Source organism: Lissotriton helveticus, chromosome 1_1, assembly GCF_964261635.1.
Source record: "Lissotriton helveticus chromosome 1_1, aLisHel1.1, whole genome shotgun sequence".
NCBI classification, from domain to species: domain Eukaryota; kingdom Metazoa; phylum Chordata; class Amphibia; order Caudata; family Salamandridae; genus Lissotriton; species Lissotriton helveticus.
In genome coordinates, this window is record NC_136057.1 from 1,806,503,137 (window position 1) to 1,806,516,767 (window position 13,631).

The 13,631-nt window shown below is 41.2% G+C and overlaps 1 protein-coding gene across 3 annotated transcripts in view; it reads left to right on the forward strand.

Annotated features, from left to right (window-relative positions):
* The window catches only part of LOC144753030 (cytochrome P450 2D15-like), a 298,908-nt gene that overhangs the window by 140,861 nt on the left and 144,416 nt on the right, over positions 1–13,631 (forward strand). For all 3 annotated transcript variants that reach the window (XM_078640834.1, XM_078640846.1, XM_078640840.1), the window contains exon 3: positions 12,292–12,444. In XM_078640834.1, the coding sequence (XP_078496960.1) occupies positions 12,292–12,444 (153 nt within the window). The remainder of the gene's footprint in view (positions 1–12,291; positions 12,445–13,631) is intronic.

Sequence of the window (13,631 nt, forward strand, 5' to 3'; positions counted from 1 at the left end):
GGGCGACAAAGGCAAAAACAACAGGTGATGGACAGAAGCCAGAACATTGTCATACATTCACCCCAGTACAGAGTTCAGGGCCTAAATCCATCGTTTTTTTGCACTCCACACCACCCCAGGTCAGACATGGCCATATGCAAATCAGCCTTGACCCTGTGCCTCATGGGAACAGTCCAGCCCGAACTGCCAAGCCATGTCTTTCCTGGACCGGAATCAAGCATCCAAGGACCGGTTTCTGGCTATCAGCCGTCATCAGCCTGGATAGCTTGACTCCAGTGGTGTGGAGAGCATGGGAGAATTATTATGAACCTTTGAATTTTCTCATGCATTGTTTAGCTTTTAAATTTTTTAGAAAGTGTAACAATACTTTTCTTCTTTTTGTGAATTTTTGGGCTTTTTTATTTTTTTGTATTAAGCTACAACAAAAGTAAATGGAAAAAAATTCCATGCGTTTCAATAATTCACAACTTTTTTTTATCTATTTGTAACTTTGTGATCAAAGTTTAATCTTTCTATATTAAATGGTACGTAGTCAAAGTATATATCATTCTTAACAGTTCATGATTGGTCCATTATTTTAATTTCTTTCACCCCATTCATTATCCCCAAACCCAATAAAAAAGAAAACGCATCCTTCAGTTAAGTGATCCACTGGAATAACTGCTTTGAAATTCCTTGTTGACTTAATTATCAATTAGAAATGCCCAAGGGCCTATTTATCATGCAGTTGCATCGCCCTTGTACCACGCAATGGTGCACAAGAGCGGCGCAACTACTAAGTAGATTTATCATGCCACGCAAGGCCAACTTGCGTGACCCTCCATGGCGTGATAAATTTAGAATAACACAACACATCACAAACCGCTGCCTTGCATTACTGTGCCCCAGGGAGGCATTCCATGGGTGGTGCATGGGTGCATTCCCAGATTTACCATTACTGGTGAAGCATCACAATGCTATGCCTCCCTAGCTGAGGCATAACAAGGAAAAATATCTTTATTTCTCTTTGTTTTGAACTATTTCTTAGTGTGCTGCCTTCTGCAGCAGTTTGTGTGCCAGTGCAAGGAAAGGACAGGCATGCACAGTATAATGCTCCTGCCCTTTCCCTTTCACACAACGCAGTGTGGTACGCTAGCTTGCTGCACTGAACTGCACGGCATGAAAGTTTGATAAATCTGCCCCATGCTTAATTTGTATTGAATGAGCGTTGGTGCCCAAAACTCTGCGTAGAAGCCCACGACCAATGCAAATACATGTCATTACGCCGAATCCCAAGGTTGTATAGTGTGCAATCCACCTTAGGTCTTTTTAATCCACTATCAGACACTCCCTGCTCCTTTATCTCACTCCTGCATTCACCTTTGTGATGGCATTTTCAGCTTTCTCTTATTCTTCCTTTCCCCTTTGTGTATTTTTCCCTCGCTTCCTTGCAGTCAGTATCTGATGAGGACAAATGAGTGCCCAGATCACAAAAATAAGTGCTGGTGCCCCCACCGGCAACCACAGACTCAAAGTAGCCACTGGTTATGTGATGTATTCAGCGGCATTTATCATTTTTGCTCAGGGTCATGGTCCATGTTTGCTTTCACAATAACAACCTCAGTGTGGTTATCTACTTCCCATAGGTAGTACAAAAGTCTTTTTTGTTAACATTTTAATTCCTGGAATTTGCCCTTTTCCTTTTTATACCGTCCAGTGTTGCTGCTAGTCATGATTTATTCTTTGCTCTCCGCCATCAGATAATTTACTGAAGTTAGTTCTAGTCATTTTCCTTAAAAGGGACTTGCATGGTATATTGCTTGCAGTTTACTCTTGGCTTCTTCCCTTTAAATATTGCATTTGGAGCAGAATGAAGTTAACCTGATGATGGAAACAAATGTTTCATGGAAAAAAACGCAGGCAACCTGTCAAGAAGATCCCTAACACATATTTGTATTTCCTTTCGTGGTTTGTAACAGCCAAACTGTGATGTATTCCTATAGGTTCTGAATCGATCCCCCTATTCCTGACCCTATTCTAGTTAAACAAACCAACAAGTTAACTAGCAGTCAGCCCATGAGGCAGAAAACCCCCATGATGCAGATACCGTTATCTGACGCAGTCACACTACGGCACAGGAACGTGTTATCTGATTAGGTCATAACGCTTGCGATCTAATTAGACAAGCGATATTCCTCCAGCCCCTGATAAGGCATACAGAGTTCTCATAACAAATCAAACCTATGACAACCTGGGCAAAACCCTGCGGCCATTGTTTTGATTTCACCGAGAACTTCAGTAAAAGAATGTGCTAACGAGCAAGTCTTATGACATCCTTATTGACGTATCTATGTCCATCCTTACGTCAATCTCGGCACCTTAAAGGTATAAATATTACCGATCTTGCCCTATGCAAAACACACGCGTGGTGACGAGACGGAGCAGCCATACTTGCCGAAGCCAAGAGCAGAGCAGACCCCGCTGGCAGCAGCCCCGCCTTCCTGACGCGCTGAGAGACGCGCTGCTTTCTCCTGCCGAGAATCCAGCACCGGCGTTTCTGGGCAGCCCTCGCAGGCAGCCTGGAATATCGAGACCAGAGAGAGAGATACCATTCCTCATTCATCCTAACTTCCAGGTACAGAACTGAATAACCCCTCACAGAGAATTCTTTAGTTATTCACTTGGCAAAAACAAACTTAACTTAAACTGTAACTTTCTATTCCCGCCCACGTATTAGGCTTAGGTCAGGTACACGGGGTAGGCGTATTTAGAAACACCAGTTGAGTACGTTTAGTCAAATGTATATGTGTATGTAATATATTTTATTCATTTTAAAACATCTTATGGCTTAGAAACCATATCAATGTTTTTACAGTATTATTTTATACTATTGCTTTTAATGTATGCACTTTACTTAACTATAAGTATTGCAATAATATCGATCCATTTCTCTTGTATGAGAAAAGAGACTGATCAATAAATAACACCTTTTTATTGAACACGCCCGTCTCTTCCTTTTCTCTACAATCTGATGAGACTAAGAATGCACGTACTGACTGAGTAAAATAATTTGCCTTTTGTTCACACGACTCTCGAGATTTACTCTTGATTAGGGGAGAGCAAAGTTGTCATGTTCTATGGTTGTCAGAAACTAAATCCCTTCTTGTCTAATCAGGGAAGTTAATTCCTCCTTGAACATTCGAGAAAGTTTCTAGTGAACTCTGAGCTAAGCTGGCAAATCCAAAACTTTAGGTCTAGTATCGACAGTAGTAGACCTAGTTAACGTCTGGTCTAGGCCTTTACTGCTGTAGGTATTATTCCAATGCGCAGAGCCTATTGGGATGATAGGAACTACACTACATGGCGCCCAACGTAATGTAGTGTAGCTCCTATCATCCCAATAGGCTCTGCGCATTGGAATAATACCTACAGCAGTAAAGGCCTAGACCAGACAATTCATATCGTCTAGCTTTGGATTACCGACACCTTAACACATGTTGCAAAACTTTTGCAGTGCAAAACTCACACAAATACAAAACAACATTAGACATCTCTAATGGATTCTTTTGTCAAAACATAGCACCAGAGAGCAGATATTTAACTGCATTCTCAATAAATGGCACTCAAAAACAATTCTGTCGGTTAGCCCAGGGGTACAAGAACAGCCCGGGAGTATTCTCAGCGAGAGTAACAGAATTACTACAACTATATGATGATGAAGCATTATCTTATGTCGATGACATTTACTTAACAGATGATGACTTGGAGACTCATTTGAAGAGAGTGAACACCATAATACTTGGGTTCGCAGCAGAGGGTTACAAATTCAACTTTAAAAAATCCAGAATTGCCCATCTGAAAGTCCTGTTCGTAGGATATGAATTATCAAATGTAGCCTGGCTTACAATCTTCTAGAACTAGAAGAATTAAAAAATCTAGAATATGAAGAAACATATCCTCTGCCAATCGACATTCTGCCTTTACGACATTACGCCTGTGTAATCTATACAGACGGACATGCTCAACCCTCCGTTTGGGGAGAACAAGCATACAACCCCACATGTGAGATTACAAAAGAAGTGTGGCGCGGAGGTAAACTAAAACCTCTATTAACAAAAACACACTCAGTAGCAACTAATTCAGAACAACAAACTGAAATATTAGCTTTGAAAATGGCGCTAGATAATGCGGATCGCGAATTCCCGACACTTATAGTGTCAGATTCATATTACTGCGTCAAATCATATAACAGCGATTTGCAGACATGGATTCAAAACGGTTACAAAGATGACACAGATGCACCAATAAAGCAAAAACTGCTCTGGGAACAAATAGCTCTTTTACAGAAAGAGCTACCAAAGACTCACGTGACACACTCACTGAGTCATCAGCGTGATGGCGTTCACGTTGCAGGGAATTCATTGGCCGAAACAGCCACAGCGGCAGCCACTAAATCGGCTCCCGTAGTTCGAAAAAAGCGTACATTAAAATACATTGACGGTGAAACAATGCTGGCGGTGAAAACGTCATCAAAAGGCGACTGCTCAGCGTTACCGATCAACTATCCACTCAATTATACATACATAATCGATACAAACTCCGTCCCTTTTGCTCGAATCCCTGGAGTGGGGGATAGAGTGATTCCAAACATGGACAGGAGAAACTTGTTAATCGCAGACGCACATATGGGCGAGGGTCTCAGACACCTCAAACTAAAAGATTCTCTGGAAGAATTACAATCACGGTACTGGTGGCCAGGCATGAGCCTGCGTCATACCATGTTTGTAAAAAACTGCCCAAACTGCAACAGAGATCGCAGTGGGGAGAGAAACAGTTTAATACCTCGTCGGTTTACTCCAGGAAAAATCAGGAGTAAAAAGGAAGGGTTGCGATTAACATATACAGGCTAGTTCCACTTATAATGTAGATCACCAGCACTCGGCTGACGTCTGGACTGTTATACAAAGATTTGCGAGTCTAAATGGCATATACGCTAAGAGCATGCTACGTTTGACCATTGTTTTCACTCTAGCCCAACAGCCTGAGGGGAAACATGACCAAATGAGCATAGCCCAGCGGGAATCTTCTCACTTCCTTCCTGAGGGTATGGGATGGTGTAAAGAAAAAACCAAGGCATAAAGCAATCTATAGCGGAAAGGATATTAGGTTCGGGAGCTGGGTGGGTCAAACATCTAATAAGTGTCCAACGTAGTCTCAATAACTTGCCAAGAAATTCTCTGAAGGGATTCAGTGCGTACGAATTATTATTTGGAACTAGGATGATGATCTCTGACATTGATAGTCAGACTTCAGTGGTGAAAGAAAAAAGCTTTGATATCAAAGACCGTTTGGCTATTTTGCAGGACTTAAACAAAACAAGAAAAGACCTGAGCAACATAAAGTTGAAACAACAGCCAACAACCACTGAAGAACCACCACCTGTCCCAGCAAGACCTGTCTGGATTCCAAAAGTCGGGGATCTAGTCAGGGAAAAGATCGCGGTAAAGAAGGAATTTGGGCCTTCTTACAGAAAAGCAGTTCCTGTCTTGTCTGTCAACGGGACAAGATCAGTTGTACTACCGCCACTTACTGGTAAAAAGGAGAACCGAGTTGTATCCATCGACCTGGTAAAACCACAACATGTGGCCGATAACAAACAGTAGGCCAAGTGGACTCCCAATAAGTAGCAGAACACCAAGGTTTGCTACCAGTACAGAGGTCCTAACAAAGAGGCTCATCACATTCGAAACGCCTACAGAAGAACAACATGGACTATGCAACAATGCAATAGAACTAAGACCTCTGAAAACCCAAATAAAAACATTTAGCAGAGACACACCAATCTATAATGAAGTAACAAGTGAAAATGCAAGTAACAGAAATCCTGAAGCAATTGGAACAATTGACAGAACTGCATCCGGCTACTTCATAAACTTCGATGATTCCTCTGAAGGCTTCAGTGAATCAAAGACACAGCCATCATCAAAAACCTTTAAAGATAAAGCTAAGGAACTTTTGAAACAACTGAAAGAAACATATCTGATTTCCCCATGGATTGAATTTTGGGTGGGTTTTGGTGCATTTATCCTCATACTTTGGCTCATCATGATACTAACATTGGGACGCTTCATTGAGGGAAAATATGCAAAAATGGACACAGCAAGTCAGAAAATCAACTTGATCCTCAAACCACACACATCTTCACACGTCGAGAAAAGAGAACTTTCTTCAGCCAACTTCACAGCCAATCCGATACCTGGTGGGGTAGCATGGGACAACACTGACTATGAAATTTATGGTCCGGTCGAGATCCTGAAATATCCACACCAAATTAAGATCTCCTTGAGTGACTTTGTAAAACCAAACTCATTTGCTGATGATTGGGACTTCGAAAGCATTAATAATATGATGTCTGACTTAGTAATGTCTGCTAAATTTACCAAACATGATTATTTGCAGGGTTCTACAAATTATGATAGTATGTACTGTTATAACCACTATGGTAACCATTTTTTACATAGATCTGCACAACCTAGAAATGTTTTAAATTATAATCAATGGGAACATTGTGCAACACCTCCAAAAGGGAGCTCAAGAACCGTTTACGACAAATATTCATATTTTTCAGGTTTTAACACAAGTAATGCTGAAACCTTTTATTTTAAATTGTCAAACAAAACAGGGACCAAGACCATGATAACCAACACAAAATTGTTATATTCAGACTCATTCTTTGAAAAAATGAATACTTTTGGTTTTGATTATTGGGACAAAAATGTTGAATTGAAAAGTGTTTGGGGTACAAAAGAATGGCAAGTACAGGGTGTAGAAGCTTTGTTTAGAGCCTGCATGATCCCAGAACAAATGATATTTTTAAATGACACTGTTCAACAAACCACCTGTCTTGGCCTAGCCAAAATCAAAGATTTAAATAAACCGTCTATTCCAAAGCCAACAATGTTTAGCAATACTTCTACAGATGAAGAGATAGACGTACACCATATATTAAACCAAAACAGAACACATCCTGATTGGAAACAGTGGTTGATCTGGCCCACAGATACTAATAACTGTCAAGACAGATTCCTGAACAAAACACAGGGGTTCAAAATGACCAGGCCAGACCCTAGATATCCTCAAAGACATCACCCAGGGATAATAACCACCTACAGTGTGGGCAAATTATGCCTTCAGTGGCTACAAACTTCCACACTGGCAGAAATTAAGCAACACCTAACTTTACTTACTGATGGTGCTGACTTGCGTGATTTCACTTTGGGACCACGCAAACAGCGTCAAAAGCGTTTCATAGCAGCCTCTGTATATGCAGCATACAATGAGGCCTGGAAGGTTACTCAAATTGAAACAGCAGAGAGAATACGGGAAATTGACCGTATTAATTTGGAACAATCACTTTCTGTAGTGGACAATGGGTTAATGACTCTGTCCTCCAGAATTTTTTCTTTGGACAGCATTGTGTCTTCAGCAATCGACATATTATCGCAGGACTTACTGTTATTACAACACGGTCAGTCTCAATTGCGTTCTATTGTACAGCTTGGCTGGACGTTACAAAATCTGCGTTCAGGCTATGTGCCTTGGCGTTTAATCAACACAACGTCACTATTCCAAATCTTTAACCTTACTGATAGACAAATCAGTATGGCACAAAAGAGTGCTGATTATACAATCTTGAGCATTGAAAAACTCGAAAGATTACCAGTGACAATGTCAGAACGACCTGTCAGTGAATGGATAATACATGGGATAATAAATATTCCAATCTCAACCTTCAGGTTTCAATACTGCCAAAAATATATACAGGCTGGCATGTACGAGAAATTGGGAAAGGGGTACCTTAAAACAACATGGAACCTGCCCTATTCACATGCATGTGTCAGTAATAAAGGACAGAAAGTGTTTCTTAGTGGCAACAATTGTGCGATGTCACTAAGTGGCACACTTCTGTGTAACGGAATTAGTTTGCATGGAGCCTGTGAAGGGAATTCATACAACCTTTCATGTCACCAACAAGGCGCACCTGCAACAGAAATAGAACCATTCTTTCAAAGACTCTATAATGGGAGTTACATTCTTATTGTAGACCGCAGATGTTGTAGTCTTATGCCCGGGACTCCTTATCTAGTAACTACGACTGCGAAGGTCAAGTGCTGTGGACGCTCATTGTTCCCCAGCTCCTTCCCAGACAAGGAGGCAAGGGCATGGCCCGATTTGAAAATTACTTCTATTCGAATAGATACTTTAAGCAGAATGAAAACAGTGCTTCTTCAGACGCCTACCAGGCTTTCGTCATCAAAAGAAACGTATGATCTACAAGTCGCAAGGACGACTGCAGAGATACATACATTATTATCAACTAATTCCCCCGTACATTTCGCGGAAATCCTGAATGAAATCTTAAATATTTCTGATACCAATGGGGTCTCAAAGGTATTTAAGACAGTATTTTCGATGGCATTAACACCATTCAAAGCCATACTGGGTATTTTTCCAGATTTCGTCCATTCAATTTTTGGCGGACTTCCCCTGATCCTGGGACTAATTGCAGGAATCCTATTCCTAGTCCTTATTTTTCGTTATGGCAACCCATGTCACAGACAAAACTCTGGCGACAAGAGAAGAAACAATCCTAGCCATTGGATACCGGGACCGGATATCAAAAATCCTGGGACTCTCCCGGCTTAGAGACCTGAACATGACTTGGTTTCTATCATTTCGACCAATGTGGCAAAGATGTGTTTTACCTGTATTGAGGTGTCTGCTATGCGGAGAAGAATGCGTGTTAGACACCTGTCTGACGCTACAATCGGATGCGCCGATGAATGCAGAAACATTGTTGAGCCCGATCAAGGTTCATGCTTTGTGCTGCCCTCAAAGGCTACCAATCCTGATGACGGCATTCGTGGAAGCTTCACCACTACGATTGATGGGTAGTGAAGTTCAAGATGAAAGCAGCATCGAACAGGTACGACCTTCTGTCAGTAATGCAAATCAGAATGTCAATGGAGACAATCATGCGCAAGAATGCATGATTACACCTATTTCCGAGTTAGTGGAACTTTCCCAGGAAGCTGTTGACAGTTTTTTCGAAAGCCTGAATGATATGATGTTCTCTCCAGAACAGAAATAGAGACTTTTGAGCAAGCTCGCACACGGCGTTCCCTGAATTCGGCCTTCAACTTTAAAAATAAAGTCACATGAACAATTTTCCCTCCAGTTCACGGACAGCAATTTTTCAGCAGCCCCAAATATTTTTGCATATTTTTCGGGACACTATCTTCTGCTTAAAGTAAGAACTATTCTTAGAGAACTAAGGTTTCTAAATTTTAGATAGCTTATAGACATTAGCTGCCCGCTGATACGTTTACAAATATTTTATTCTGTGATGGAATGGTCTCGAACTTTTTTCTGTATTAAGAAGCCATTCCATGTGTAATTCTCATATACCAATTAAGCAATAATGTATACAAATGCGATTACTTTGGCATTTTTCTACAGCCTGAGTGCATACAATACATATGTCTGCAATTTTTCCGTATATTTGAAAATTTCAAAATGCTTTCATGTATTTTGGGGTGGTAAGGTATACACTATACTCTATAGTATGTTGTACTATGTTATACTATGCATAGATTAGTAAATATGTACATAGTTAGCGTGGAGTGGGTGTGATGTATTCCTATAGGTTCTGAATCGATCCCCCTATTCCTGACCCTATTCTAGTTAAACAAACCAACAAGTTAACTAGCAGTCAGCCCATGAGGCAGAAAACCCCCATGATGCAGATACCGTTATCTGACGCAGTCACACTACGGCACAGGAACGTGTTATCTGATTAGGTCATAACGCTTGCGATCTAATTAGACAAGCGATATTCCTCCAGCCCCTGATAAGGCATACGGAGTTCTCATAACAAATCAAACCTATGACAACCTGGGCAAAACCCTGCGGCCATTGTTTTGATTTCACCGAGAACTTCAGTAAAAGAATGTGCTAACGAGCAAGTCGTATGACATCCTTATTGACGTATCTATGTCCATCCTTACGTCAATCTCGGCACCTTAAAGGTATAAATATTACCGATCTTGCCCTATGCAAAACACACGCGTGGTGACGAGACGGAGCAGCCATACTTGCCGAAGCCAAGAGCAGAGCAGACCCCGCTGGCAGCAGCCCCGCCTTCCTGACGCGCTGAGAGACGCGCTGCTTTCTCCTGCCGAGAATCCAGCACCGGCGTTTCTGGGCAGCCCTCGCAGGCAGCCTGGAATATCGAGACCAGAGAGAGAGATACCATTCCTCATTCATCCTAACTTCCAGGTACAGAACTGAATAACCCCTCACAGAGAATTCTTTAGTTATTCACTTGGCAAAAACAAACTTAACTTAAACTGTAACTTTCTATTCCCGCCCACGTATTAGGCTTAGGTCAGGTACACGGGGTAGGCGTATTTAGAAACACCAGTTGAGTACGTTTAGTCAAATGTATATGTGTATGTAATATATTTTATTCATTTTAAAACATCTTATGGCTTAGAAACCATATCAATGTTTTTACAGTATTATTTTATACTATTGCTTTTAATGTATGCACTTTACTTAACTATAAGTATTGCAATAATATCGATCCATTTCTCTTGTATGAGAAAAGAGACTGATCAATAAATAACACCTTTTTATTGAACACGCCCGTCTCTTCCTTTTCTCTACAATCTGATGAGACTAAGAATGACCGTACTGACTGAGTAAAATAATTTGCCTTTTGTTCACACGACTCTCGAGATTTACTCTTGATTAGGGGAGAGCAAAGTTGTCATGTTCTATGGTTGTCAGAAACTAAATCCCTTCTTGTCTAATCAGGGAAGTTAATTCCTCCTTGAACATTCGAGAAAGTTTCTAGTGACCTCTGAGCTAAGCTGGGAAACCCAAAACTTTAAGTCTAGTATCGACAGTAGTAGACCTAGTTAACGTCTGGTCTAGGCCTTTACTGCTGTAGGTATTATTCCAATGCGCAGAGCCTATTGGGATGATAGGAACTACACTACAAAACAAGGCAGTTTTTCAGGCTCAACTAAAGCAGATATCTTTAATTTCAGAGTGAAGAGGTTAATGCTTATTTTTTTAAACAGTAATACAACTTAAGGCTCATATTTTCAACTTCTAGGACTGCCAGTGTTGCTGCCGAATGCTCTAGTCGCACCACAGCCGCTTAATAAGTGCTTCTAAAAAATATGTGCAGGTGCTGTCACCTGCAACCACTGGCACAAAGAAAGCACCGCAAGAAATCTTTTGAATAGATTTACAAATGCATGCAACTGTGATAAACATAAAAGGGCATATGTATTAAGAAAACACGCAGCGCAGCAAGTCCCCTTTCTGCTCTGCCTTATAGGGAAAGGTTAGGAAGGCACCTTACTTAACCATTTACGGTTCATTCCTGTCATTTCCCAGTGCTGGCGCATAACATGCTGCCTACTGTCAAAGCAAGTACTCTTGCACCATGGTGAAAGGGTGCCTGCTTTGTAGGCAGGATTGTTTTTGGGCTGGAAGTATGACACCTTCCTGCAGAAAAACATTCCCCTGAGGCATTTTCCTCTTTCTATGTGTGTTGCAGAATGCCTCCCTGGAGCCGAGTAATGCAGCACAACAATTTGTGCTGCATTGTGTGACTCTAGATTTATTAAACCATGCAGGTCACACAAGGTGGCCTTGCATGGTTTGATGAATCAAACTTAGAGTTGTGTCGCAGTTGCGCCCTGGTGCATGGTCGCATATCTTTAATAAATATGCCAAAATCATAAGGCCCTTCCTAGCTATGACTCAGGGTTAAATTAGATGTCAGAAAACGTAGGTAAAATACATGTTGTTCCATTGTGATCACTCCTGAATTTAAATGTGCATATCCTGTTTTTGGTGTAAGTGGAATGATAACAATACCTAGGATTTTCAGAATAATCCTCTTTGTTCAGTGCTTTATCTAACAATTAAATCAAACCTACAAAATAGTAATTTCATGTGTTTTCTTTTTTTAATGAAACTATACTGCAACTGCTCTTTTTCAAGCCTTTTAGAATTTTCACCTATCTCCGTTGAGAAAAATGACATGCAATTGGCTTTGTCAATGCCTCATTTGTGTCCATTATGACCTAACTTTAAATGTAGGGAATAAATAAGATTTACATATGTTTATTCCCATTTTTTTCTCTCATGAATGTTTTCCTGTATTCCATTGTCGTATTTTATTTCATATGACTGTTCGCAAGCTGAGTATTTTGTTTGGCTTTCATTCTACAGGAGTGGTGTTTGCAAGATATGGGCAGTCGTGGAGGGATGTTAGGAGGTTTTCACTCTCCACTCTGAGAGACTTTGGGCTGGGAAAGAAGTCCCTGGCGGAGAGAGTGACGGAAGAGGCTGGATTTCTCTGCTCTGCATTCAAGTCCAAGGATGGTAAGTTTCTACCAATGAAGAGCATCACACTCTCCAGCAAATCAGTTAGTAGCATGTCTCCCTGTGGTAGAAGATTGTTGCCAGAGAATGCAACTCTTAACAGTGGCTTCACGACCTCAGATTTACAGATAGCAAGAACAGTGGCAGGGAAGAACCCAAACAGGTCTCTCCCAGACCAGTTTTTTATTGTCTGCATTTTCATCCTTCTTACCACCAGTACACCAGCATTAAAAATGAGGATGCTATGGGAACAAGAGGTAAACAATACCTAACTCCTCCACTTTTCTAGCCCCTTAGCGTCATCCTATTTGCCCCAGAGTAAGTGGGGTGAGGACAAGAGTGAAACATTTACTTTCTCTCTCACCACTCTACACAGTGGCAAAGGGAGTAAAAGTGAGGCAAAGATGAGCCTGGCTCTGCCACTATTAGGAGACCATGAAGCGCAAATAAGATGGAAGGCCTCAACATTTTCAGCTTCTTCTTTTGGACTTACGCTGCTCCAAAGCAAGAACATCCCTATTACTGAGAGTTCCTCTTTCCCTGGTACTACAGTGTTCCTGCAGGACCTGCTACCCTTCCACCATGGGATGCACCAGAGTGGCTCTCAATCTCAGTACTGGTACCCGAGTTAGTGTGGGAAAGCGTGAAATTCTGGAGATAGAGGTATACTAAGCTCTCTTCTGCCTGTCATTGTCGCAGGTACTGGCATGCTCTACTGCTCTATGGTCCATAGGCATTGATTGGGAACAGAAGGAAAATCGTAGACAAATGAGGCTTACATAGGCAACTGAGGTTCCACTATGAATAGAAGACTGTGCTTAGGCATTTGAGGTAGCTCCTGTGCATAAATTGCATTATATTTGTATAACCCTGTTTATGCTTTGCATAAGTCTGTATATGTGCAAAGGTACCTGGGTAAAGGGACCACAATATACATAATACTCTATTACAAATAACTGTGTCGATAATATGTGGCTATACTTAGGCAAAATACTGTGTACATGTACATATATGATGGCCGTGTCTATATATGATTGTTGTGCCTGCACCTTTGAGACTGTGGCTGGGCATTGAAGGTTGAGTGTGAGGCTGAAACTGTCTATTTACTATATGATGGTGTACTTGGGCACATAAGGCTCTTTTTGGTATTGTATGTTTGTGTCTGGTACATGATGGTTGCATCTAGC